General features: G+C 42.6%; 2 protein-coding genes across 2 annotated transcripts in view; one reads left to right on the top strand and one right to left on the bottom strand.

Moving 5' to 3' along the window:
- Positions 1 to 24224, top strand: part of LOC138973593 (uncharacterized) — a 409985-nt gene that overhangs the window by 300938 nt on the left and 84823 nt on the right. The gene's annotated exons all lie outside the window — the stretch shown is intronic.
- On the bottom strand, positions 3221 to 5387 carry LOC138974358 (uncharacterized). The gene is made up of 2 exons (XM_070347076.1): positions 3555 to 5387; positions 3221 to 3229 (listed from the first exon to the last, which is right to left on the bottom strand). The coding sequence occupies exons 1-2, from the start codon at positions 5385 to 5387 to the stop codon at positions 3221 to 3223; spliced, it is 1842 nt and encodes a 613-aa protein (XP_070203177.1).

The following is a 24224-nucleotide window of genomic DNA, read 5'->3' as shown; positions in this document are numbered from 1 at the left end:
TCCTGAGTGGTAAATGTTTAAGGATGAATGAAAAAACATTGTGTGTGGACGGATGCATGTTATTATTGATTAAACGCCCCACAATGATGTGCGTGGCAACCATACAAAAAGTAAAAGAAAACAAAAATAATGCCGAGAAAGTTTGAAAGACCACAATAAAGAAGACAAGAAGAAATAAACCTAACACACACACACACACACACACACACACACACACACACACACACACACACACACACACACACACACACAACCAAAAAAACAATAACAAACAAACAAACCATATGCAATCAAATCAAAAGGTATATTGATAAAACAAATGTTGAACAAGATAAAGAAAACGAAGGGTAAATAAAAATCACATTGATAAATGTTTAATTGAAGAAATGTATTAGAATCATGCATCAGAAAAATGTTATGACATACAGAATTCAAATAATAATGAATATGAAAGGGAATATAAAGCAGTAGTTTACAACTGTAAGTATTGCTTATCATTTCGTGTTGAAACGCGAAACGATAATCTATGTTAGTGTTGTTTACCACAGCATGTCTTGTCTAGTCTAGTCATCGCTCCGAACACGAACAGACACGTATATACAAGTATCAGATTTATTTATAGCACCTTAAGCAAGGCTCATTATCGCGTCATACTTTTTTTTTTTTTTTTTTAACCTGAACAGTATATATGTTACAGTTAATCTGTGAAACCAGGGAATACGTGTATTAACTAAACTATTTTAGGTAATACATGAATTAACTGGGTTTTTTTCCGTCAGTTAATTCATGTATTACCTAGTTAATACACGTATTCCCTGGTTTCACAGATTAACTGTAACATATAGACAGTTGCGACGGTGTTAAGTGCTGATTTGTCTTCTTGCCTGTGATTTCGGGAGTACGAGAAAGGTTTTCATCTGAAGGGAAATAGACGACATGTGGGAAACCAAGCTCGAAACAAGTAAGTATTATTCATACTACATTTTATCCACGAATGCATGCATAATAAACCCTAATCAATTTATCCACTTGACTATATTCACAACAGGGACCTATCACTCTTCTTTGCATGTTTTTATGCCTAAGGATTTTCAAATACTCTGCAACACATGTAACCCAAATTCAATATGTGCCCGTACAATACCGCTTCTTTTATGAAAACATTGCTTCGGCCATGTTGATTTTAATCAACCAATTTTCTTGTCACGGAGTTGCCTCGCGGTTTGAGCGTATTACTTGGGTATGAACTTTTATTTCAGAGCCTACCATTTCATTTGCCTTGTCGTCAAAAGTCAAATACACGTAAATAATTTTAAATATTTCTTTAAAAACATTTCCCTTTTTTTCTTCTTATTCTTATTCTTGTTTTTGTGTCATGTACGCGCGTTCGAAGCTCGGCGAGCTGAGACGTATGTTGAATCCGATGACCCTTGTCCGCAAAAACCGCGATTAAAGAACCAATTTTGTTTTTAATCACACACACACACACACACGCTCGCTCGCTCGCGCGCACTATCCGCCGAACTGTACGCCGGATTTACCCCGTGCGCTTGTCGGGCGTATCTTTGTTTCTTTCTTCATTTCAGGTGATCGTTGATGACGAAGCATGCAAATAAAAAATCACCGCTCCATTGAATGCAATCCTAAAATTTCGTCATTTAAGTATTTCTTTTCATCAAACATGCTTGTTTTCAACATCATGTGCGATTAAAAAGTCAGTGGAATGTAAAGAGAAAAGTGAGATTAAAAGCGGCGAAATCCGCAATTAAAACAACCACTAATAAAGTGACAAAAGGTACTAAACTTCCCTTTCGATATGTTCTAGTACTGTATCTTAAAGATTAATTGGTTGAGTTTTAATCGGCGCCTCTAGGTTAAAAAAATCCTTCTCTGCGGGTGAAATTGAATTTTGTGCATAATATTATTTACAGAAAAACTTGTTCTACACCATTGTATCAGTCTGCTTTTTATGTACACAAATAAAGCAAACGCACATGATTATAATTCGTTTTCTCGTATACCATTTTTTGCTTCGTTTATATTTTGTTTTTGCTTTTTGTTGCTCAAGAGCATTCTGGGCAATACCTCTTTAACGTTGACATATCTGACAAGAGTCATGAGAAGCTGCAGACGCAGAAGAGCACACACCAACAAAGATAAGCAGTGCAGGAAGGCAAGGTATATTTAAAACACCTCTACATTACACAATGCACATGTTTTGCAGTTCTGTGCAACTTACCAATGACATGGTATAAAACCTAAAGAGAACAGATTCATGATTAGAACTTATAATGAGCATGTGAAACAAAAGGAGGAAATACCTCCTGAAACTGAAAGGTCACATTTTATATAACTAGCAGTAACCCGTGCACAGCACGGGACATCATAGAAAACCAAGACCAGAACATAGCAAACATTACTTCTAAATGTATAGTTTCCAACAAATTATTGTCAAAAAAGGACGGGGAAGCATAATCAAGGTAGGTAAGTCTTTATTTTCCTTCGAATTTCTAAAAAAAATGTACACATTTTCCAGTGCACAGCGATTTGAACAAGAAAAAAAAGATTATGTACATTGTCTCTTTTAGAATTTCATACACCAGCATTTCACACACCATTTGCTTCACACACACAAGAAAGAAAGAAAAGGAAAACTGATTTTTGATAATATCGCTGGTTTATTCATTATCATGAAGTCTAGATGAGGCTGGAGTGGTGGTACCAGAGATATCTCGAACCAAAACCAAACCATACCAAAAACAATACTAAAAACTAAGCACAACATAACGAAACATACCCCTCCCTTTGTCACAAAAATGCTTATTTATTGACCCCCTCACACCATGTGTCTTTCCCGCCAGTCTTTTTCACAACTCTCATGTATACACACATAAACATCCCCCGGTCATAGAGATGCTCATTTTAATTCCCCACCCCCCACACACATGCACACACACACACACACAAAATCTGTCTCCATCTCCAACCTTTCTCACAATTCGCACACCCACATACATACCAAACCTATAGTTGTCTACATTGCCAAAAAATACAATGTGTGTGCATTGTGCATATACCCCACCCTCACCCTCAGTCAAAGAAAATGTCTCCGTTTTGTAACAAAATAGAAACTTTGTCAATGAAACAAAAGTATGTGTCCCTAAAAAAAAAGCTTACACACAGTAGTTACAAAATGAAATAATTAACAATGACATTTTCATCAGATCATCTGCAAACATGCAGCAACACAATCTAGTTCACAATAAAATACTGAAGTGCGGTACAGTCTTTATTTTTAACAACTCCCCATGAGTCCAATTTGTCTCGGAATGCTTGCGCCACTATGAATGGATTGCCAAACCGCTGCTCCAGCACTTCTAGGGCTCCGTGGTAGGCAGCCTCGTTTCTCAGCAAAAAGAAACCCTTGACGGATTCCCTGGCCAACCCTTCGACGTATTTTTGAAGGTAAAGCAGTTTCTCCGTTGCTGGGATAGGCTGTCTACCAATCAACAGAGAGAAGGCTGACTTCCATATCGGGTAGGCCAGTGAATCACCCGAAAATACCGCTGGTTCTTGAACCGGCAGCCTATATTGAGTGAGATGGCGTCAGCCATGGTTTGGGTCAGCGAACGTTGGAGCTGTTCTGATGCTGAGTGGGTAGCAGAATCGTTCTCCCGTTGACTAGGGTGCTCTAGCGATGTGACCGTCGTGGGCAGCTGATTGAGATGGGTCACATGGGGGACGAAAGGGTATGCCTCGGGTCTCAAAAGGCCTGGAGGAGGGGGTAGAGTCTTTTTGGGATAGGAAGGTGACTGAGGAAGGGCCGCATCTTGGTGATGATCACACTGTGTCTCACTGTTCATGGGTTGCGCGGAAGCGACCGCCTGTGACGTGGTGGCGGCAGCAGCTGCGGTCTCGTTACCACCGCAGGCTTCTGAGTTTGAGGGTTGAAAAAGGTGAGACGGTCTTGAGGGAGTGGAGGCTGATGAGAGGGGGCCCCCAAACCCAGTGACATCCGTCCGACCGCCTCTACCTGTCGCGAGTGACGTAGCGGTGGTCGTCAAAGGGACCCCTGTCTCAGTATGGCTGAAGGCCACGGTCGTAGGCAGTGCATCGGTGGTAGTAATCATCCCCGCTGGTTGTAGCCGTGGTGCTTCTGAACGTGGGCGATGACCCAGGAGGAGTGCCGTCTGGTCCACGGTGATGGCAGAGAGGTCGCCCGCCATATCAGCCTGGAATTGCCCCTGGGAAAGGTCCACCGGTGCTGCGTCCGCCGTCGCTCCCGGACCTGCCATTGCCATGAGAGGGATGGGACCACTACCTATCAGGGAGGGGAAGTTTGGGGGAGCGTTGGAAATAAAACGCTCGGTCAGGGAGGGGTAAAGAGTCTTCGTTTGGCTATCTCGACTTTCCTGTTCAAATTCTTCAATTGTGCTGATAACGGCATCATTTTCTCTGATCTTGAACTGAAGTCTCATCTTTTCCATCTTTGCTCGCTGTTCCGATTCCTCCCTTTCAATAGCGGCTTCTTCCTTGAGTCTTCTTTCTTCTTCTCTCAATCTTCTTTCGTCTTGTTCACGTTTCTCCTTCAGTCTTTTTTCATCTCGTTCACGTTCCTCCTTCAGTTTTCTTTCTTCTTCTCTATATTTTCTTTCGTCTTGTTCACGTTCCTCCGTCAGTTTTCTTTCCTCTCGTTCACGTTCCTCCTTCAGTTCTCTTTCCTCGCGTTCACGTTCCTCCTCCAGTCTTCTTTCCTCTGCTTCTTTCTTGATGATGGATTTCTTTAGTTCTATATCCTTTGCTACTCTTTCCTCTTCTTCGAGGGCTACCGTACTTTGCAGTTGGACATGCAGCTGCATTCTCTCTATCTTTCTGGCTAACTTAGCTGCAGCGGAAGATGCCTGTGAACTACGCGTTGAGCCTTTACTAGCACTGGTACTAACACTAGACGCCGAGCTGGCAATGGAATCGGGTCCCCTTGGAAAGATGAGGTCAACTTGCGCAACGATTGTCTGCAACTGCGATTGTCTGCTCTTTTCATCTTCATTTTCCTTCGGACTTGGTTCCACTGCCTGTAGTTTATCATTCAAGGCGTGGAGCTCCCTGTACGTTGTCCGTAGTACCTTCTTCTTTTGTCTCAATTTGTACTTGTCAAGGTATTGTTCTTGGAGGTAGTCGTCTGCTTGACTGATAGCTAACTGAAATATCTGACTCTCCTTCCAGTACTCGTCCCTCAGCTTCTGTGCCTTAACTTCCTTGTCAGATTTCGCCATGGTCCTGGTTGTAACTCCCAGGCGCTCTTCTGGTGAAGGAGTTGGTGCTAAGGCATCGATGACCTCTTGGTCGCTAGCTGCCGTGCCAGTAGCTTCTTGAACTGGATCGCTCATCTTCAGTACGACCTTGGGGGGATCTTCACAGTAGATTCTGCAGAGCACAGCGAATAACTAGGCTATGCTATCATAAAGTCTTTAAGATGACGGTCAGCCTAAAACTGTTAACTAACGGTGAAGGGCGTTGAAATGAGTTGCTTCCTGTCTGGATTTCTGGTTGAACGAGGAAATAATTTGGCTTACTAGAATAGACGTCGATGGCTGTTGATTCATTCTGTGTAGAGTATGATGCTACTCCACACGAGTCTAATGTTATCACTGTGCATGCCCTCAGGATTGGAAGTGTGTGATGAGTGAAGCAACATGAGACGTCATCCATACTCGAAGTCCCACAACAGAAGCTTGGTTGAATATTATTCTTTCGTTAGTTCCAAGTACAAATAAAGAGAGAACGGGGACAAATAGGAAGGGACATTGGGTGGGTACATGGCAAGGCAGTTTGGGGTTGTGGGTGTTCATCGGTGATAACTGCAATAAACAAATAATACCTTATAATACATGCATTGTAAACATCAAAAACTATACCAAATCATTCAAGTTGCGGACAGAAGGGCCAGGGGAAACTAGGCGGATAAAGAAGAAATAAATGGACGAGAAAAAGGGGGGTGGGAGGGGGGCAGACGAGTGAGAACGAACAAGTAAACAGCGAAAAAAAGGGGGAAGGGCATGAGATAGAAGTAAACAAGAAGACCAGGGGGGGGGGGGGGGGGGGGGGGGGGAGGCAGGCATAACTAGGAAGGCGAGAGGGGTGAGGGGGGGAGGGGTGAGCACGAACTTGAACTTTCAGTAAACAAAATAATAAGCATTATCGTTGAGAAAAGAGAGACAATCTGCACTAAAGTGCACATTTAAAGAAAAAGCATAATCGTATGCATATAGGGACCGTTTGGGGATGGGAGAGACCGTACTAAAGTGTGCCTTTAAAAGGTCAAGATATACATGTGCTCAAATCAATCTCGTTCCGTTCCCATGACACAACTTTCACAGGTGGCCGAGGCCAGCGTTTCAAAACACCACTCTGTAAATAGAGTCCCGTGCTTCACGTTATTACGTTGCAAAACTGTCTAGTGACAGTACCGTTCGTTTGCAGATCAAGCCGACTGCATAAAGAAAAAACTCACTTAGTCGTTTGCCTTTTAGTCCTTTACACTTCCGTTAAATTTAATGACAGAGCCGTTTGTGGCAAAGTTACATCCACGCCACAAAACTTGCGTGTAAGTCATTTAATCCCTAACATCGCGTTAATTTCGTTTTAACTAACATTACATAACAAAATAACATTTGCACACGAGGCGGGGAAAGAAGACTGACAAGTGAATACCTCACACTCACAATATATACGATTTACACCACCGACTGGCTGGCGAACAACTTGAAAGGGAGTAACCATTAACAGGTGGGGGGATAATCGACCCAATCAATTTAGCATTAACTAAGCAAACTTAAACACGCAGTCAAGTTAACATTACAAAAATCGATTGCCTACAAAAATCACAACAACAACTATTTAATCGCGTTTGACACAGATTTAGCAGCCATAATCTAATTCAAAAACGATCACTAAAAAAAAGGGAAATCACGAAGCCAAACGAATTAGTATCCAAGTGCAACGATTTTGACTCAATAATTATCAAAAAGCAAAGTTTCCGCCTTTTAGATGAAACCGAAATCAGGGAAAATGATAATCGGGGGGGGGGGGGGGGGGCAGCTAGCAAATAATTCGTCAACAGTCCTTCCCCTTTACAATCACAAAACAACTATTTAAAATACTAACCATTTGGGCTCATTTCTTCACGACACTTCTCATAAAGGCACGCAAGTCATGAATGCACAAAAACTTCACATCTGGTGCACTTCTCTCCTGAACTATTTTGAACACAAAACCATGGTCGGTTTTACTATTAATCTAAGTTTCTATTTTCTGACACAATCTGTAGAGATGTGCTCGGTTTCACAGACAGGAAGCAACTGATGGTATTTGCGGGAAGAATAGCCCGCGTGAACCCTTTTTGAGACTGTACCAAAAAACTGATGTGCAAATTCGTTCTCGTGCGTGTTTCACGCCCGATCAACAATCGTGACATGAATTCAACTCACTGCGTGCCCGTTCAAACGGAGCTGAGGGGCAGTTTTCCAACAAAAATCAACTGCTATCCGCATTACAAAAACATTCACACATTCATCCAACGAGTACGTGGAACTAAAGCGTCAATCACAATACATAGTAGAAAAAGTGAGTCAAGAGTCAATGAATGATAGTCGGTCTAGTAAGAGTCTCAAACCAAGGAAAATAACATCTTTCTCACACGCATGACAACCCAATGAACAAAACACCCTGTAATATCGTCATAATTTGAGAACGCACACACGGCAACAACAATTCTGTCTTGTTTCGTCAACACACAAAAATTGGCAATAATAGCCCAACCATAGGCGCATGACATGAAGTAGCATGCCTTGATCAGGGGCATGCACATAGCCTACCGATGGACTGAGAAAACAAAATCAGGGGTTGTATTTCTTGAAGAGGTGCGTTTTAAGTGCTCGTTTGAATGCTTGGGGTGACTGAGAGTGGCGGATGTGAAAGGGGAGAGAATTCCATTGTGTGGGTGCGCAGAAAGTAAAAGTGCGTTGTCCGTATGTTTTGGTTTTGGTGTGTGGAATGGTAAGGATGCGACGGTCAGAAGAGGCACGGAGTTGTCTTGCTGGAGAATAGACGGTGAGGAGTTCAGAGAAGTAAGCAGGAGACGAGCCAGAAAAGAAGTTAAAGCAGAGGGTGGACAGTTTGTAGTCAATGCGGGCTTGAATAGGTAACCAGTGCAGTGTGTGAAGAAGTGGTGTTGCGTGATCTCGTTTTCGTGCTTTGAGAATGAGGCGTGCTGCCGAGTTTTGGACTTTTTGTAGTTTATGCAGGAGGTACAGAGGACAGCCAGAGAGAAGAGAGTTGCAGTAGTCAAGTTTAGAAAGAACAAAGGCACAGACAAGAGTGTTAGTTGTTTGAGAGGAGAGTGTGTGGCGAATGGTGCTGATCTTACGAAGCTCAAAATAAGCTGCTCTACAGACTAAAGATATATGTTTGTTAAGGGTCATGTCAGATGAAAGGGTGAATCCAAGGTTTCTAGCTGATGGTGAGAAAAGAATGTCGGTGTTGCCTACTTGAACAGAAACAGGTTGGGGAGAGGGAAATGCAGTGTTCTTCTTTTTGCACAGTAAGACTTCAGTCTTATCATCATTCAGCTTAAGTTTGTTGTCGACCATCCAAGATTTAACATCAGTGATGCATGTCTGAATGGTCTGGATGGCGGAATGTGTCTCTGCAGGGTGACTGGGTTTATACAGCTGGGTGTCATCAGCAAAAGACTGATTTAAAACAGAATGGTTTTGAATCAGTGTGGAGAGGGGCTTAGTGTACATGATGAAAAGGATGGGACCGAGTACTGAACCTTGAGGAACGCCGAAAGAAAGTGGGGCTGGAGCAGACATCTGGCCATCGACAAGCACAGCCTGAGTCCTGCCAATGAGATAGGACTCAAGCCATGCTAGCGGTGGACCGGATATGCCGTACAGAGTCTGAAGTCTATGGAGAAGCTAACTTCACTTTTGTTGTTGTAAACAACATGAACAAAAGCCTGATATCAAGACTTATGTCTCAAGCAAACATCTCAACCGGTGAAAATGTGCTTATCCATATACTTATGTATCTGATTGGCCCATGAATAATCACAGAGCGTAGAGCGTGGAATGCGCATTTTAGTCATACGCGTATTTGATTACTCACCCATAGCTTCACCACGGTCATATTAATTCATTTTCCACTTATGACTTCATACAAGGCATTTTCTGACTGAGTCTTAGGTCAGTCACTTCAATTGTATAATTTAGTTTTTGATTGGGAAATAGTGCAATTGGAATAGGGTCTCCTCAGATCACTTTATGAATGATTCAAGTTAGCACATTATGTAAAATATGTTTTGGTTCTTATTTTCTTTAGCATTGCCTTTACATGGTCTTACATGGTGGTAAGTTTATGATTCCATAACCTTTCCAAAAATGCACTTGTATTTTGTACTAGGTGTTGTGTGGTGCTAGCCTGGCTTTGTAACTAAGCTCACTCTGCTGTAGCCTTTTACCTTTAGCTAGACTTCATTTGAAAGGGAAGGAAATATTATCAGGCGGGACTATACAAAAAGCTGGATATTAAGAGCTTTTTTTTCTCTCTCTTGCACTTTGATCTTTGGCTGTGTTTTGCTTTGGTTCTTTTGTGTGTGTGTGGCTTTTATCCAAATTCTTTCATAGAAAATTCCTCAATTAGACACTGTGTGCATATTATTTGGTTTTGGTTTTAGTCTTCTACTCATAGTCATAGTTATGCTATCCTTTAACGTTTTTATTGGATGTGGGAACTAAACTATCATTTGTAAATTGTACTTGTAGTGCTTTGCATCACGGCCATCCTTGGCGTTTGTCTATACTGTGTATTTTCCATTGAGTGTGTATTTCCTTTTCCTTGTGCTCAATCTCTTTGCAAGTGCAACCCTCAACTGATCTGCAGGTCTCAATATATATATATGTAATTCTTTATGCATACTCTGTGCGCTAAATTAATTAGTTTAAAAAAATGATGTGTTATGTTTGTTATTTGACTCACCTGAGCATAATCAATGAGTCTGCGGAGAGTTGTTCCTAGCCTCAGAATACTTAAATGAAAATATGTATGTCCCAAGTTTTTGGCTAAGTCTGCTTCATTTGGGAATTTTTTTTTTCTCAAAATGTTGTAAGTTGTATGTGAAAACTATCAGATGATCTACCAGATGGGATCAGACCAATATACCAATTCTGAAAGTCAAGGCTTGGGTGCAACTGCTGAGTCTGGGCAATGAGTAGTGTTTGTCTGTATGGGCATACATTCAATCGTTTGTCAACAAAGATTAAATGTTGAGTTTTTGTCAGATGTTTTTGAAGCTAGATCTTTATACAGATGTTTTGTTTCTTAATTTACATTACACATAACACCAGTCAATCATATACTTTTCTTATTTTTAAATGATGTGCTACATGCTTATACTGTTTGATTTTTTTAGTGGGCTTTTCAGACAGACAACTGTACATGTGAGGTTTGGTTTAAACTTTTTTTGCAATGTTTCTTGTAAGTTGGTGTAGTATGGTTAGAAGTGTACAGCCCCTTTCATAAATCCTTGTTTACCAAGGGGCTGAGGAATAGCATTGTTTTCACACAGACAGGGTATGTCTCTTTAACTTTAAGCCAGACAGAGTGCATTGTGCTAATCATTTTCTGTTTTTCTTTTTCAGCCTCGGCATCAACATCGGAAGTTACGACCAGTGCCCCTTTGACCCTGACTTCTGCTTTGATTTCTTCTGCTGAAGGTACCCTTACTTTTCTGCATCAGAGTTTAAAGTGGTGATCAGAAGCGAATCAATGATATTTGTAGCCTCCTGGATTTGTTTTATAAGAAAGTGTCTCTGTGGTACAACAGTTCTTTGTGAAATTGAGATATTATGCTAAAGTGTTTAAACTCACCATTGGTTTTATGTTAAAAATATTAATTTTAAAGTGCGTAAGTCTTTTCTTTTAAAGCAGTGTTTGAATTACAGACTCTAGGGGATGAGTAAGGAGAATATGTTTGTTTCTGTTCAAAGAACGCTTCCCCTTGCCTGAAGGATGGAGACAAAGCCTTCCAGAAGAAGACCGCCACTGGATTTCCAAGGCCTTATTCAAGTGGTCTGGCCAGGGGAAACCCGAGCTTGATATTGGCCGAGTGGACAAGCTCTGGTGGCACCCCCCGCAGCCATCACTCTCCTGTCCACAAGCTCCTAGACCTGACCGCTACTTTGCCACTCGTCTGTTTCTTTGGATGCCACTCAAGCTGTGGCACTGCCGCCTTAAGTGTCCTCATGATGCTTGTGCAGGTCATGCCCTGACCCAGAGTGGCATCTACCATCATGTGCGGCAGGTGGTGGACGTGGATGGTTTCTACAACCTGGCAGGTGAATACCTAGAATGCCTGTCATTTTCATTTTTCATTTCATTTCATTTTCATTACTTTATTGTCCCATCGCTGGGAAATTCGGGTCGCTTCCTCCCAGTGGAAAGCTAGCAGCAACGGAGTCGCGCTACCCAGGTGTCTGCGTGTTTAGGTGTATTCAGCCACCTGCACTTATGGCAGAATGACCAAGGTCTTTTACGTGCCATTGTGATGACACGGGGGTGGGACATGGCTTCCGTCTCTGGGTCTGCACATAAAGTTGACCCGTGTCCGTCCCGGCCCGAATTCGAACCTGGGACCTTTCGATCACAAGTCCAGTGCTCTACCAACTGAGCTACCGGGCCCCCATGCAAGAAGAAATTTATTAGTTGGAGCAGCTGCATTCTGAAGCAGCTGGACATTGGACATCGGCTGCAGTTTCCAGCTATCCTCACGTACCACCATGCCTGTGACATCCGAGTCATCCGGATGCTACGGCAGCGTGGTCTGGGGAATGGGCCCATGCAGCTGTACAAGAAGTTACGGGAGCAACACAGTGAGGCATGGCTGAGACAGACGGCCCTCTACCTCACTGACATGGAACCGTTCTGCACTGCTGCTGCCCAGAGGCTGGTGACTGTGGTCAATCCCAAGGAACCCCCCCAGCCATCTACACTTCCTCAGCTGAAGTGGATTCAGTCCGTTTACATCATGGACACACTCCAGCGACTGCCAGAAGTCAAGGCCACCATTACATCCACGTTTGGGGCTATTCTGAAACTGGACTCCACCAAGAAGGTGAATAGAATGGTTGTCATTTGTTTTATTTCAATATTCATTTTCAGTTGTCTGCACGTGAATTCATCCCTTTAATGTCTTGTTTTTACAGTACAGAGAAATGAGTTGTGCAATTGTTACAGATTGTCAAGAAACTGACGGGCAGGGCGTCGGGTACTGCAGCCTGGATGACTAATCTAGGAAATGAGCACGGGCAAGTTCTGATCAGTGTCCTGACTACACATGAGGGGGGAGGGCTGGAGCCAATGCTCAGAGGTATCATTGAGCGATATTCTGCTGCCGAGGTGTCTCCACCATCTCTTCTCTATGTGGACCGGGACTGCTGCAGTTCAAGGACTAAGGGGTTCTTCACGTCCTCTTGGCCTGAGCTAGAGGTAAGGAGTGTTCATCATTCCTTGTATGTGCTGTTGAGCTCTGGCATTTTATATTGCTTGGGGATCAACCTGTTCAAAATATTGTTGTGCTGAACGTCTTTTCATTGGAAAGGTTGTTTGTATGACATAATCTTTAAATACAATTTATTTCCTCTGTTGCAGTCTTTATTCGGATGGTTAGCATTACTCAGGGATCGCGCTAGCTTTTTAAAAAACGCGTAAGTCATACGCAACGAAACGAAAAAAACGCGTCACGGACCAATATTTTTGCGTACTACGAAAACACGTACAGACACAAACAAAACACGCACGAAAGATTTAAAGACACTCCTTACGGCGAGTTTTCCTGTCGAACTCCGCGCACGCCTGTCGAATAACACCCCTGCTGTCTCCAACCTTCGGGCCTTGCGAGTTTGTTTCCTGCTCTAATACGACTAGACACACTTTCCGCCTTTTGGAAGCGCGAGATGGGAGAGCAGCTAATGTCTGTTTCATTATCCGACAATACATTATCTGGTACTACCCTCGTTACGTTCGTTTGCGATACTTCGATGCAAAAAGAAACGGACTTTAGTTTTGACGCGCAGATTTCATGTGTGTCACTTCTCGAGCCCTATAGTCAGTTTCAGGATCGGGTGATTATTGAGTCAGAGCAAAAGCGCTGCGTGAAGACAAGAAAAAGTTACAATATTTTTGCGTATGGCTTACGCGGCGCGGCGAAAAAAACGCGTCGGCGACTTTTAAAATGCGTCAAATACGCAAAAATTCGTGCGTAAACGCGATCCCTGTTTAAATTTACTGTGTGATGATTCTTTTGTTGGAAAAACGGTGTTTGTGATTCATTGCTCTTTTGTTGATTTCTGTTTTGTTTCTTTTTAGGTGCGGTTAGACATTTGGCACTTCATGCGTCGAATTGCCTCAGGGGTGACCACAGACTCTCACCAGTTATATAGGTCCTTCATGGGTGGACTCTCACAAGCCATCTTTGAGTGGGAAAAGGTCGACCTTGACTGCCTAAAGATGGCCAAGGAACAGGCGATGAAGTGTGAAGGGATTCCCAACCCCAGTGAAGCAGATGTCATGAGACGCATCTCTCGCAGGGAGCTTGCTCTGCACTGCCGGCGTTCCACCAGGGGTGTGCAGGAAACAACTCGGCTCATCCAGGCGCTGCTGCTGGCTTACAGTGGCCCACATGGCAACGACACACTGGGTGTTCCACTTCTGGACTCAGTGCGGATCTGGGGCATCTGGCAGGACCAGCAGCGCCACTTGAGTTGCTTGCAAGACCCACCTGGGATTCAGCTGTACAGGCAGACTGGAACGTTGACAAAAGGAGGGCTGCAACTTCCAGTGTATCGCTGCGCACGAGGCTCCACATCCCTAGAGTCTTTTCATCTCCACCTAAACAGGTTTATACCAGGTAAAAAAATCTTTTTTTTTCTGTTAGTTTTTTTGGGGGGCAAATGAATTTTATGTTAGTGGTGGCAATTATGTGAATGCAGAATTATCTGTGCATTGTACTATGAGTATGATGGTTTGTATTATTTGCAGGGAACAGTGCCAATGATGTTCACTACCAGGCATACCTGCTAGAAGGCCTGGTTCGCTGGAACCAAGACCGAGCTGCTGCTGCCTTGCCTTCCAGTCAGGAACCTTGGTGCTACAGCGGACAGATCCGGCATGGTGTCAACCAACTGGCCAACAAGGTTCTGAAGCACTCCATCAACCCAAGTTACACTCTGCCTCGCAAATACACTGGTGAGTTGTCCGACGTTTGTTGTTGCCTTTGTGCAATTCATTCTTTATTCCTTCGAGATATTTATATTTTTTGTGGTTGCTGTTTTTCTTTTTTTTCCATATCGTTATAACTCGGCTTATATGTATGTGAGACGATGACTGTCCATGACATTGTTTTGCGCATTGCACTAATAAGATGTGTGCCTGTATGATCACGTGAGACCGCGAGACTTGTGAAAGATCTCGGCAGTCGAGCGGGAACCTTTGCGAAGTAAAGAACAAGAAATGACTTCGCTTGCTCGACTCACTTTTATTGCGTTTGACTGAGAAGCGTTCACCCAACAAACAACCACCAGGACAAACAGAACAACAATACCACAAATGGCGTCGTCGACAGAGACAACAACACCACTGTACGGACTGAACAGAAGAAAGCCAGAAAGGACACCGGGCGGAGACCTGTCGTAGCTGTGTAGCTGTGCCAACCAGTGCATGACCCGTTGCGCTGCCGGCGAGGCGAAGTTTTCAACTGCCAGAGTAAAACCTACACCGGTTGCAGTGAAGCCATCGTCCGTCGTAGCTGCGTAGCTGTGCCAACCAGTGCATGACCCGTTGCGCTGCCGGCGAGGCGAAGTTTTCAACTGCCAGACAGCGGTTACAGTGAAGGTCGAGTGAGTTGTCCGGCTGACCAGCAGGTCGCAGTGTGAACGTGGGGTTCAGAGACCGGCATGGCCAACGAAAGCAACAGTATGATGCAGGTGATTAGAAAATAGACTATGGGTGCAGTGTGGAAAGAAAGGACCCCACTATGTTTGGTTTGTTGGTGTGACGCAGGGAATGCAGTTAAGAAAGTGAAGATACTGTTGTGACCAAGAAATATTAGATACATGTGTTGGTAAATTATAGATACATATGTATGAAAAAAGTATGTACTGCGTGTAGTGGCAGTAAATGGGAGGGTTGAAGAAAAGAGGCCAGGACTTGCACTACAGCTGGAAGAATTTTTGAATGTGCTGGATAAAAGGGGTGTATGTAATTAGAAATTGTTGTTGGATATATCATGTTGTGGTTTGCATTGCGGTGCATTGAACAAGTATTGCAATTGTGAAGGGTTTTTGTCAGGTTCAGGCAGTTTACACCGTCAATGTAAATTACAGGCTCCCGCCGCTTACATGATATTTTTTCCCCCCAAGAAAGGTAGTTACCAGAGTACACTTGGCACATATTTGGACTGTTGATATAATTAGGGATTGTTTTATAAGACATTTTAAAATGAAAGGAGTGCAGGTTAGGTGGAATGATTGATGGTAGGGTGATGCCTGAGTGGAGAAGAAATTCTGTGTCATGACATTTTGGGTTGATTGAGTTTGACATTTTGACTTTGACCAGTCAGACTTGACTTGACTGATTATGTAGAGGTTACACGCCGAGTCTCAGTGATTATTACAAATAATGGTCGAAGTTTGCGGATCATGAAAAATGCGAGCTTTAGCGAGCTTTTTCATGACCGCGAACTGAGACCATTATTTTTTATAATCACTGAGACGAGGTGTGTAACCTCTTTATTCCTCCTTTCTTCAGTTATTCAAAGAAAAGAGGAGTTTTTTTGCGAAAGTTTGATCGAATCCTATTCACTCAACCAGTCAACCTGCGCAGGCGATCGATTACTGCGCGGTTGTATAGTTCCGTGCAAATCATTCCATTCTGTTAACACTTCTTGTCAGTTTTCCTATTTTGGACTAAAATCAAGTACACAGATGTAGAGGTTACATGCCGAGTCTCAGTGATTATCAAAAATAATGGTCGAAGTTAGCGGATCATGAAAAATGCGAGCTTTAGCGAGCTTTTTCATGACCGCGAACTGAGACCATTATTTTTTTATAATCACTGAGACGAGGTGTGTAACCTCTTTATTCCTCCTTTCTTCAGTTATTCAAAGAAAAGAGGAGTTTTTTTGCGAAAGTTTGATCGAATCCTATTCTCTCAACCAGTCAACCTGCGCAGGCGATCGATTAATGCGCGGTTGTATAGTTCCGTGCAAATCATTCCATTCTGTTAACACTTCTTGTCAGTTTTCCTATTTTGGGCTAAAATCAAGTACACAGATATGCTGTTATTCTGCTGTGGCGGCAAAGGCAGATATTGTGTGTTCTGTATATGTTTTGGTATCGCTCAGGATAATGTTTTTTCGTCAAATGGGACTAGCAGACGAACTTTTGCACCCGTGTTCCAACGTTAAAAACTGTATGAAGTTCAGTTTTCTGGGGAAAATAGTGTATGAAACCCCTTTATGTTGTTTAAATTGATGAGATGTGTGCATTTGGTTGCGTGTGATCTGTTTATTAAATGAAATATTGTTGAAAACTGACCGTCGGATTGCAGTCTGTTGTCGAAGGAACTGAGTGAAAAGAAGGGGAACTACTCTTGTCGCTAGACAAAGTATGAGTTACTTGCCTTGGGAAATTGCTTGTGATGAACGGCTTGTTGAGCACGGCAGATGAGATTCAGAAAACAACCGAACTCATGGATTTTATATGGAGATTCATGTGTTCAGGCCTGTAGTTGTTAATTTAAATGCGGTATGTTTGTATTGTTTGCTCCAGAGATGTATACTTCGTACATTAGAGCGTTCGGAACTTTTCAGTCGCAAAAAGTAGTACCGAAACAGAACAACCTCTCAACCCATTGCACTATCGAGGATTCAGGCTGTTGCTGGGTCGTTATTTGTTTGGTTGCTGGGTCATTATCGAAAAATAACTACCCCTACAAGTTTACAGAGATAAAGAAGCAGAGGGGGGAATAAATGCTGTTATTCTGCTGTGGCGGCAAAGGCAGATATTGTGTGTTCTGTATATGTTTTGGTATCGCTTAGGATAATGTTCTTTCGTCAAATGGGACTAGCAGACGAACTTTTGCATCCGTGTTCCAACGTTAAAAACTGTATGAAGTTCAGTTTTCTGGGGAAAATAGTGTATGAAACCGCTTTATGTTGTTTAAATTGATGAGATGTGTGCATTTGGTTGCGTGTGATCTGTTTATTAAATGAAATATTGTTGAAAACTGACCGTCGGATTGCAGTCTGTTGTCGAAGAAACTGAGTGAAAAGAAGGGGAACTACTCTTGTCGCTAGACAAAGTATGAGTTACTTGCCTTGCGGGAAATTGCTTGTGATGAACGTTTGAGCACGGCAAATCTAGATTCAGAAAACAACCGAACTCATGGATTTTATATGAAGATTCATGTGTTCAGGCCTGTAGTTGTTAATTTAAATGCGGTATGTTTGTATTGTTTGCTCCAGAGATGTATACTTCGTACGTCAGAGCGTTCGGAACTTTTCAGTCGCAAAAAGTAGTACCGAAACAGAACAACTTCTCAACCCATTGCACTATCGAGGATTCAGGCTGTTGCTGGGTCGTTATTTGTTTGGTTGCTGGGTCATTATCGAAAAATAACTACCCCTACAAGTTTACAGAGGTAAAGAAGCAGATGGGGGAATAAATTGTGTTATTTTGGCGTTACTGTTTGGTGTTATTTTGGGACTTGAACATTTTGCAGAAATTTGTTTGGGTGATAGTTTGGTATTCATTTTTTTTTAATTTGTGTTAAATATTTTTAGTTATGGAGTCCGCTGGGCAAGAACCAGACACTGTAGAGTCTTTAAAAGAGGAATTGGCAAAATTGAAGTTAGAAATGTTAGAAAAAAATGTTGTGTACATGAGAAAAGAAAAAACATTGAATAAATTCACAGGCTGAGGGGACGAGAATGTGGTACAGTGGATAGAAGACTGCAAAAGAGTCCTAAAACAAAATGCTGTGAAAGACGTGAAAGGTTTTGTGTTGGAACACCTGAGTGGTGTGGCCGCCAAAGAAGTTAAGTTGAGTGTGGGTAAAGCAGAGGGGGTGGACAAGATTTTTCACGTATTGAGGGAACATTTTTCGGGGGTGGGGTCCTCTCACGAAATTCTGGGACAGTTCTATGGTAGACGGCAATGAAGATGTTCGTGAGTTTTCGTTCGGACTTAGGGATTTACAAGAGAAAGTGCTTGCACTTAAGATATCAGTTTTCCCCAACCCGGATGAGGCTATTAGAGATCAGTTTATAGCTGGAGTCCGAGATACGATCCTGAGGAGAGAGTTGAAGAAAACCGTACAAGAAAAGAAGGGCATGACTTTCGTTGATGCGAGGCAAATCGCCTTACAGTGGAGCATGGATGTACCCCCCTCCCCAACCCCAGTAGAGGCATTTAGGGTTGACGCAGGGCAGGCACCGGACTCTGTCCACCAGGAATGTAGAGTGTGTGATGAATAAAAAGTGATTTGTGGAGGACATACTTAGTTGTGGTGAAAATGGTGCTCCATACATTTTGTGTTTTTGCAAAGGTGACAGTAAACGGCTGTCACGGTGTGTTATTGGCAGTGCTTTGGTATCAAAATGCGCAAGTACACTACATTGGGGTGCGCACGTTAAAGATCCCACGATTGACAAAAGGGTCTTTCCTGGCAAAATTGTATAGGCATAGATAAAAATGTCCACCAAAATACCCGTGTGACTTGGAATAATAGGCCGTGAAAAGTAGGATATGCGCCGAAATGGCTGCGATCTGCTGGCCGATGTGAATGCGTGATGTATTGTGTAAAACAAATTCCATCTCGCACGGCATAAATAAATCCCTGCGCCTTGAATATGTGCGCGATATAAATTGAAAAAAAAAATCCCTGCGCTTAGAACTGTACCCACGGAATACGCGCGATATAAGCCTCATATTGATTGATTGATTGGAGAATGTTTTAGAAAATTGAAGGTTGACGCAAAAAAAAAATCAAAAAAAATGGTGCTATGTGAGGTCATGTGCAAAAGTGAGAGAAGATGGGAGGATATGGTTTTTCATCAGCATGACACGGTGGCATTGTTTTTGTTTTTGGTACAGATGAAGGGGTAATCCTTAGAAAAGAATGAGTTCTTTTGGGGAAATAAGGATAAATTTGTAACCATTAATTGGTAGCTTTCGCTACTATAGTGGGTATTGGACATGGAAGGTCATTGTGCCGTGGTGGAAAGAGTGTCAGCGTTTCTTGCATTCAGGTTGAGAATTTGGAATTCTGTTATGAATGTAGAAAGATTGTGCAATCCAAGATTTGTAGTCAATTCAGCTTTATTGGAAATTGCATACTTGCCATGTTGATTGAATTGCTGTTTTTCTGTTTTTGTATCTCAAGAGAAAAGAAAAGTTTGAATATAGCATGTAAATTTGTGATTAGTAATGTTTAGTGTACGCTGACAGACTGAAAATTGCAAATGTTAGTTATTGGTGAGTTTGCGTTTTTAGGATATATAAACGTTTTATTTGTGTGTCAATGGTGTTTTCATATGATGAAAGGGAAGTAACTTTTTTGGGTACTTGTATAATCTTGTAATGGAAGATATTTGAGAGGAAGAAAAGAACATTATGACTAATGAAAACACTGTGTTTGTTCAAAATGTTTATGGTAAATAGTTGTAGAGATTATTTGTAATGGTTAGAATGAATTTTTATGGAAGCAGGTGGTAATTAAATTTTGACATAATCTGGAATTGTCCGCTGATAATGATTTTTTTTTTTGGAGAGCATTGATACAAGTTGATTCAATGTTTTGCATGAATGAATGGATTTGCATGACAAGTAATTTTGGAATTGTACAGAACAGAGTGACCATAGTCGTTTCAATTTTGACAGTTGTAATGTTTTCTTTTTTGTTGTGTGTGTTTTTCTTTTTTTTGAGGTTCTGTTATTTTTTTCAGTGCAGATTTATTTTTGACTTTTTGGAGTATGGCGTCGATAAATTATAGTCAAGTGTTTTTTTGTTTTTTTGCAGACAGTGTATAATATTATTGCATGATTGGGTTGTAGTAACCGAAAATCCAACGTTTGTAAAATTTTACGTATTTGTCCCTGTCCGCTTCGCCGTCCCACAAGGGTCTGTCCTCGGCCCTATCCTTTTCACCCTGTACACCCAACCCCTCTCCCTGGTCATCGAACGCCACGGCTTGAACTACAACTCCTTTGCTGATGACACGCAGCTCCAGAACAGCGCCAAGCCGGAGAACGTTGACCATCTCCTGGGATCCATCTCCAGTTGTTTCACTGACATCAAGAACTGGATGACTGAGAACAAGTTGAAGCTGAACAGTGAGAAGACGGAGGCCCTTCTCGTTGGAACACGACAGAAGATTGCTTCCCTCACTGTGACCGACCTCCAGCTGGATGATGCGACTGTTCCATTCTCCCCTGCTGTCAAGAGCCTTGGCGTCTTTCTCGACTCCACTCTCTCCATGCAGACACACATCTCCTTCATCATCAAGACCTGCTTTTTCCACCTACGACGCATCGCCTCCATCCGTCGCTACCTCACCCACGACGCCTGTGTCAAGCTGGTTGTCTCTCTCATCTTCAGTCGTCTGGACTACTGCAACTCCCTTCTGGCTGGCCTCCCCGCCTCATCCATTCATGGCCTACCACGAGTCCAGAACGCTGAGGCCAGGCTGACGTTGAGGAAGACGAAGCGAGACCACATCACCCCCCTACTTCGCTCCTTGCACTGGCTCCCTGTCAACACCCGAATCTCCTACAAACTGTCCACTCTGGTCTACAAGTGTTTCAACGACTCTGCTCCCGAGTACCTTCAATCCTCCCTGGACCTGTACACCCAGCCCTCCGACCATCCCCTTCGTTCTGCTGCAAACCCACTCCGCCTTCACATCCCTCGCTCGAAACTCGCATCTGCTGGTCAGCGTGTATTTCCCTCCACGGGCCCCTCCGTCTGGAACTCCCTGCCGCTTGATCTTCGCCAGAGCCCCTCTCTTGACGCGTTCAAGAGTAGGTTGAAGACTCAGTTCTTCCCGTAGCTGGTTGCGACTTTCATGTTCGACAGTGATGTGTTGTGCCCCAAAAAGACATTCGTGTGCTGTGCTCTGTGAGAGGTGTTTTCTTTGTGTTTGATCGAGGAAAGAAGGCTTGCGTTCCAAGCGAATCCGTTCTTCATTGAACGTAGGGTTTGCTTACGTAGAGCAAACGCCGGAAACATGTTATCAACGGCAGGGGATATTGTATGGCTACTTCATTGCAACCAGGATGTGGTTGTTTTCACCATGCCGAGGCTTTAAACTGACCTACTGCTGAAGAGAGGTCTGCCTGCTCCACTTTCGACGACGGCACTGCCCGCCTGGCAAGGACTTGACGTCACCGATGGCTCCTGTCGCTTCGCACTACGGCCTCGTTAACCTAAGTTCATGGACGATTACGGATACGCCTGCAGGGTAACATTAGCCTTAGCCCGTCCTAACAGCTAAAAGTGCAGGAACCATAACTTCACTGTGAACTGAGCAGAAGTGAGAGGTGTGAAATATGCTTTAAAAAGAAAATAATTATTCCTTGTCGTTATTGACGTTATTACTGTTTGATCTTGTTGTTGTCGTTGTCGATGTTATCGTAAGAAAGAGATGTATGGTTAGTTAGTGAGTTGTGTGTGTATTAATGTTGATCTACGTATATTTGATTTGTGTAAGAAACGTTCTTAATCTACTGTTCGTGTCAACTTGTGTTTTGTAGTTTGAAAGGGCAAGATTGTTATTGAGTCGTGGATGACAGACTGCGTGCGTGGTTTTTGCATGTGTGCGTGACAATTATCATTTAAGTTATTGAGACATCACATGCAGAGCGCTAAGAGATTTGTAGCGCAAGTCGAGAAAATGAATCATTTTCGAGACCTGCTCTATAAATCTTTTAGCGCACTGTCATTGTTTCAATAACGATATTGTCAGTAACCACAAGAGAAACGACCGTCCATGCCAGGCACAATTTTGTCTCGGTCGTTTGGATAACTTTGTGGACAGGTCGACTGAGAGATCTACTTTTCTGTGTGCTGGCTTTGCCATGCCTTTCACTTCCAGGCAAAACTCCAACCTTATTTTCATTTCTTTGGTGAAATCTTGTGTATCTGGAAACTAGCACGTGCAATATTTTCATAAAGACTTGATTTAAAAAATGTACCCTATGTTCCACTTTTTAACATGCTGTTTGTTCCCTCACCCACTGACTATCCGGAGATGACTGCCTCAATGATCTAGTAACATTTTAAGGTCACAGACACAAAAAAGAAAAATATCACTTTCTTAAATGTTCTGATCCTACACCTCTGACATTTCTCTCATTTCTATGTTAATATGATCAACAGATAATGATAAAATCAGGTTGAACCTCATATCTAAACACTGAACTTGCTTTTAGATGCACAAGCCATTGCGAATGGACCGGATATCTATGCTCTAGAAAAGGCAAATATTCTACGCCTTTGCAGCCCTGCGTGGCTATATTAGACCAGGTACTTTAACTGGTGCATTGAAAGTTTTCTTGGAAAGAAAATGAAATCAGAACACTCCCATCACCGTCGAACATTTTAAGAGGTATAATATTAAAAGCTAGTTACTGCATAGATTCGCGGTAGGTTCACTTTTCTCGCCATCCCTTTGTTTGTTTGTTTGTGTGTGTGTGTGTGTGTGTGTGTGTGTGTGTGTGTGTGTGTGTGTGTGTTTGTTTGTTTGTTTGTTTGTGTGTGTATGTGAGTCTGTGTGTGTGTGCGGGTGTGAATGTGTGCGTGTGTGAATGTGTGCGTGTGTGTGTGTGTGTGTGAGTTTATGTGTGTGTGTGTGTGTGTCTGAGTTTGTGTCAGTTTGTGTGTGTGTATTGTGTTTCCTGCATCTGTCTGAGCAACAATCATACTCGTGCGTTTATCTATATGGAAGCAACGAATAACACGTTAAATAAGACAAAGAACTTTTATTTCACCATTTAATACGCCCATGAGCACCGTACCGAGAGAAAGTAAATATAGTCAACAAAGGTAAAGCATAATGAACACAAACTGGTGGACACTTTCAAGATGAGTGCAGACTGCAACATTTCTTTGTTGAAACACAGCAAATAAATACATCATTTCCAGCTCAACTCTGTTACCAGGAATGCCATCTGAAAAACACGTATTGCAAAGACAACGGGGGGGGGGGGGGGGTGTTCTCAAATACATAGGCGACCTGTTTAAGTCCGTTTAAATTACAAATGACATTGGTAAGAAGAATGGCAAACGTTCGATCATCTCCCATTAGCACTGGCAGTATGCAAGAGATACTTTATACAAGTTTCCAAGGAACATCAAACCCATCTCTGATGATACAACAAATGGAGGTTTTCGAAATGTCTAAAATCAGAATGATGTTCTATAATTAGCATAATGTTAAAGCCAAGCTATATATGATGAGGCTGAATGACAAGACAGTTTTCGCGAAATGGAAGGTGTCGACAGTGAATGCAATTGGAAGCACAATAAACGCATAAAGAAAATAGACATGACCACAACTATTTACAAAGACTGTTAAAGGCTGAAATTACTCATTGTTTTCGGGCATTGTGGAAAGACGAGATAGGTTTTAAACTTGTTCTTCAATAAGGTGCCGTTAGATAAGTTGTCGGATTTACCTCGCATACACTTGTGTATCTCATCTGAAGTCGGGGTAAAACCCGGGAACATGCCCCCAATGGCTTTGCCGTGAGGGCATAAAACTTCCATTTCTCGTTGACCATCCTTGACAATGTTGGGATTTTAGTTTTGTTTTTAGTAGGCGTTCAGTTTTGTGTCTTGAGAGAAAGGCATAACGCCAGTACATTAGCCGATGCTAGATTTTCCAGGATTGCACGCCCAAAATTACAGGATAACGCACGAAAAACGTACTCGTATGCCTAATTTTGCATTATATTCATAATTTAAGGGGGAGTGCTGTCCCCTTTCGATGTCGGAAGGGCGTTCGTGAGACGAGCTCCGTCTACTTCCGACTATTTTCTGCCAATTGGAGGCTTCTGCGACCCTGTGAGTTGTCTGAGAGCTTTGTCTCTAACCATTGTTCATTCTTT

Source organism: Littorina saxatilis, linkage group LG8 (assembly GCF_037325665.1).
Source record: "Littorina saxatilis isolate snail1 linkage group LG8, US_GU_Lsax_2.0, whole genome shotgun sequence".
Taxonomy (NCBI): Eukaryota; Metazoa; Mollusca; class Gastropoda; order Littorinimorpha; family Littorinidae; genus Littorina; species Littorina saxatilis.
This window is presented reverse-complemented; position numbering and strand designations above follow the sequence as displayed.

What these genes read in the sequence shown, in the direction of transcription:
- LOC138974358 (XM_070347076.1), bottom strand. Translation starts at nt 5,387, where the DNA reads ATGAGCGATCCAGTTCAAGAAGCTACTGGCACGGCAGCTAGCGACCAA.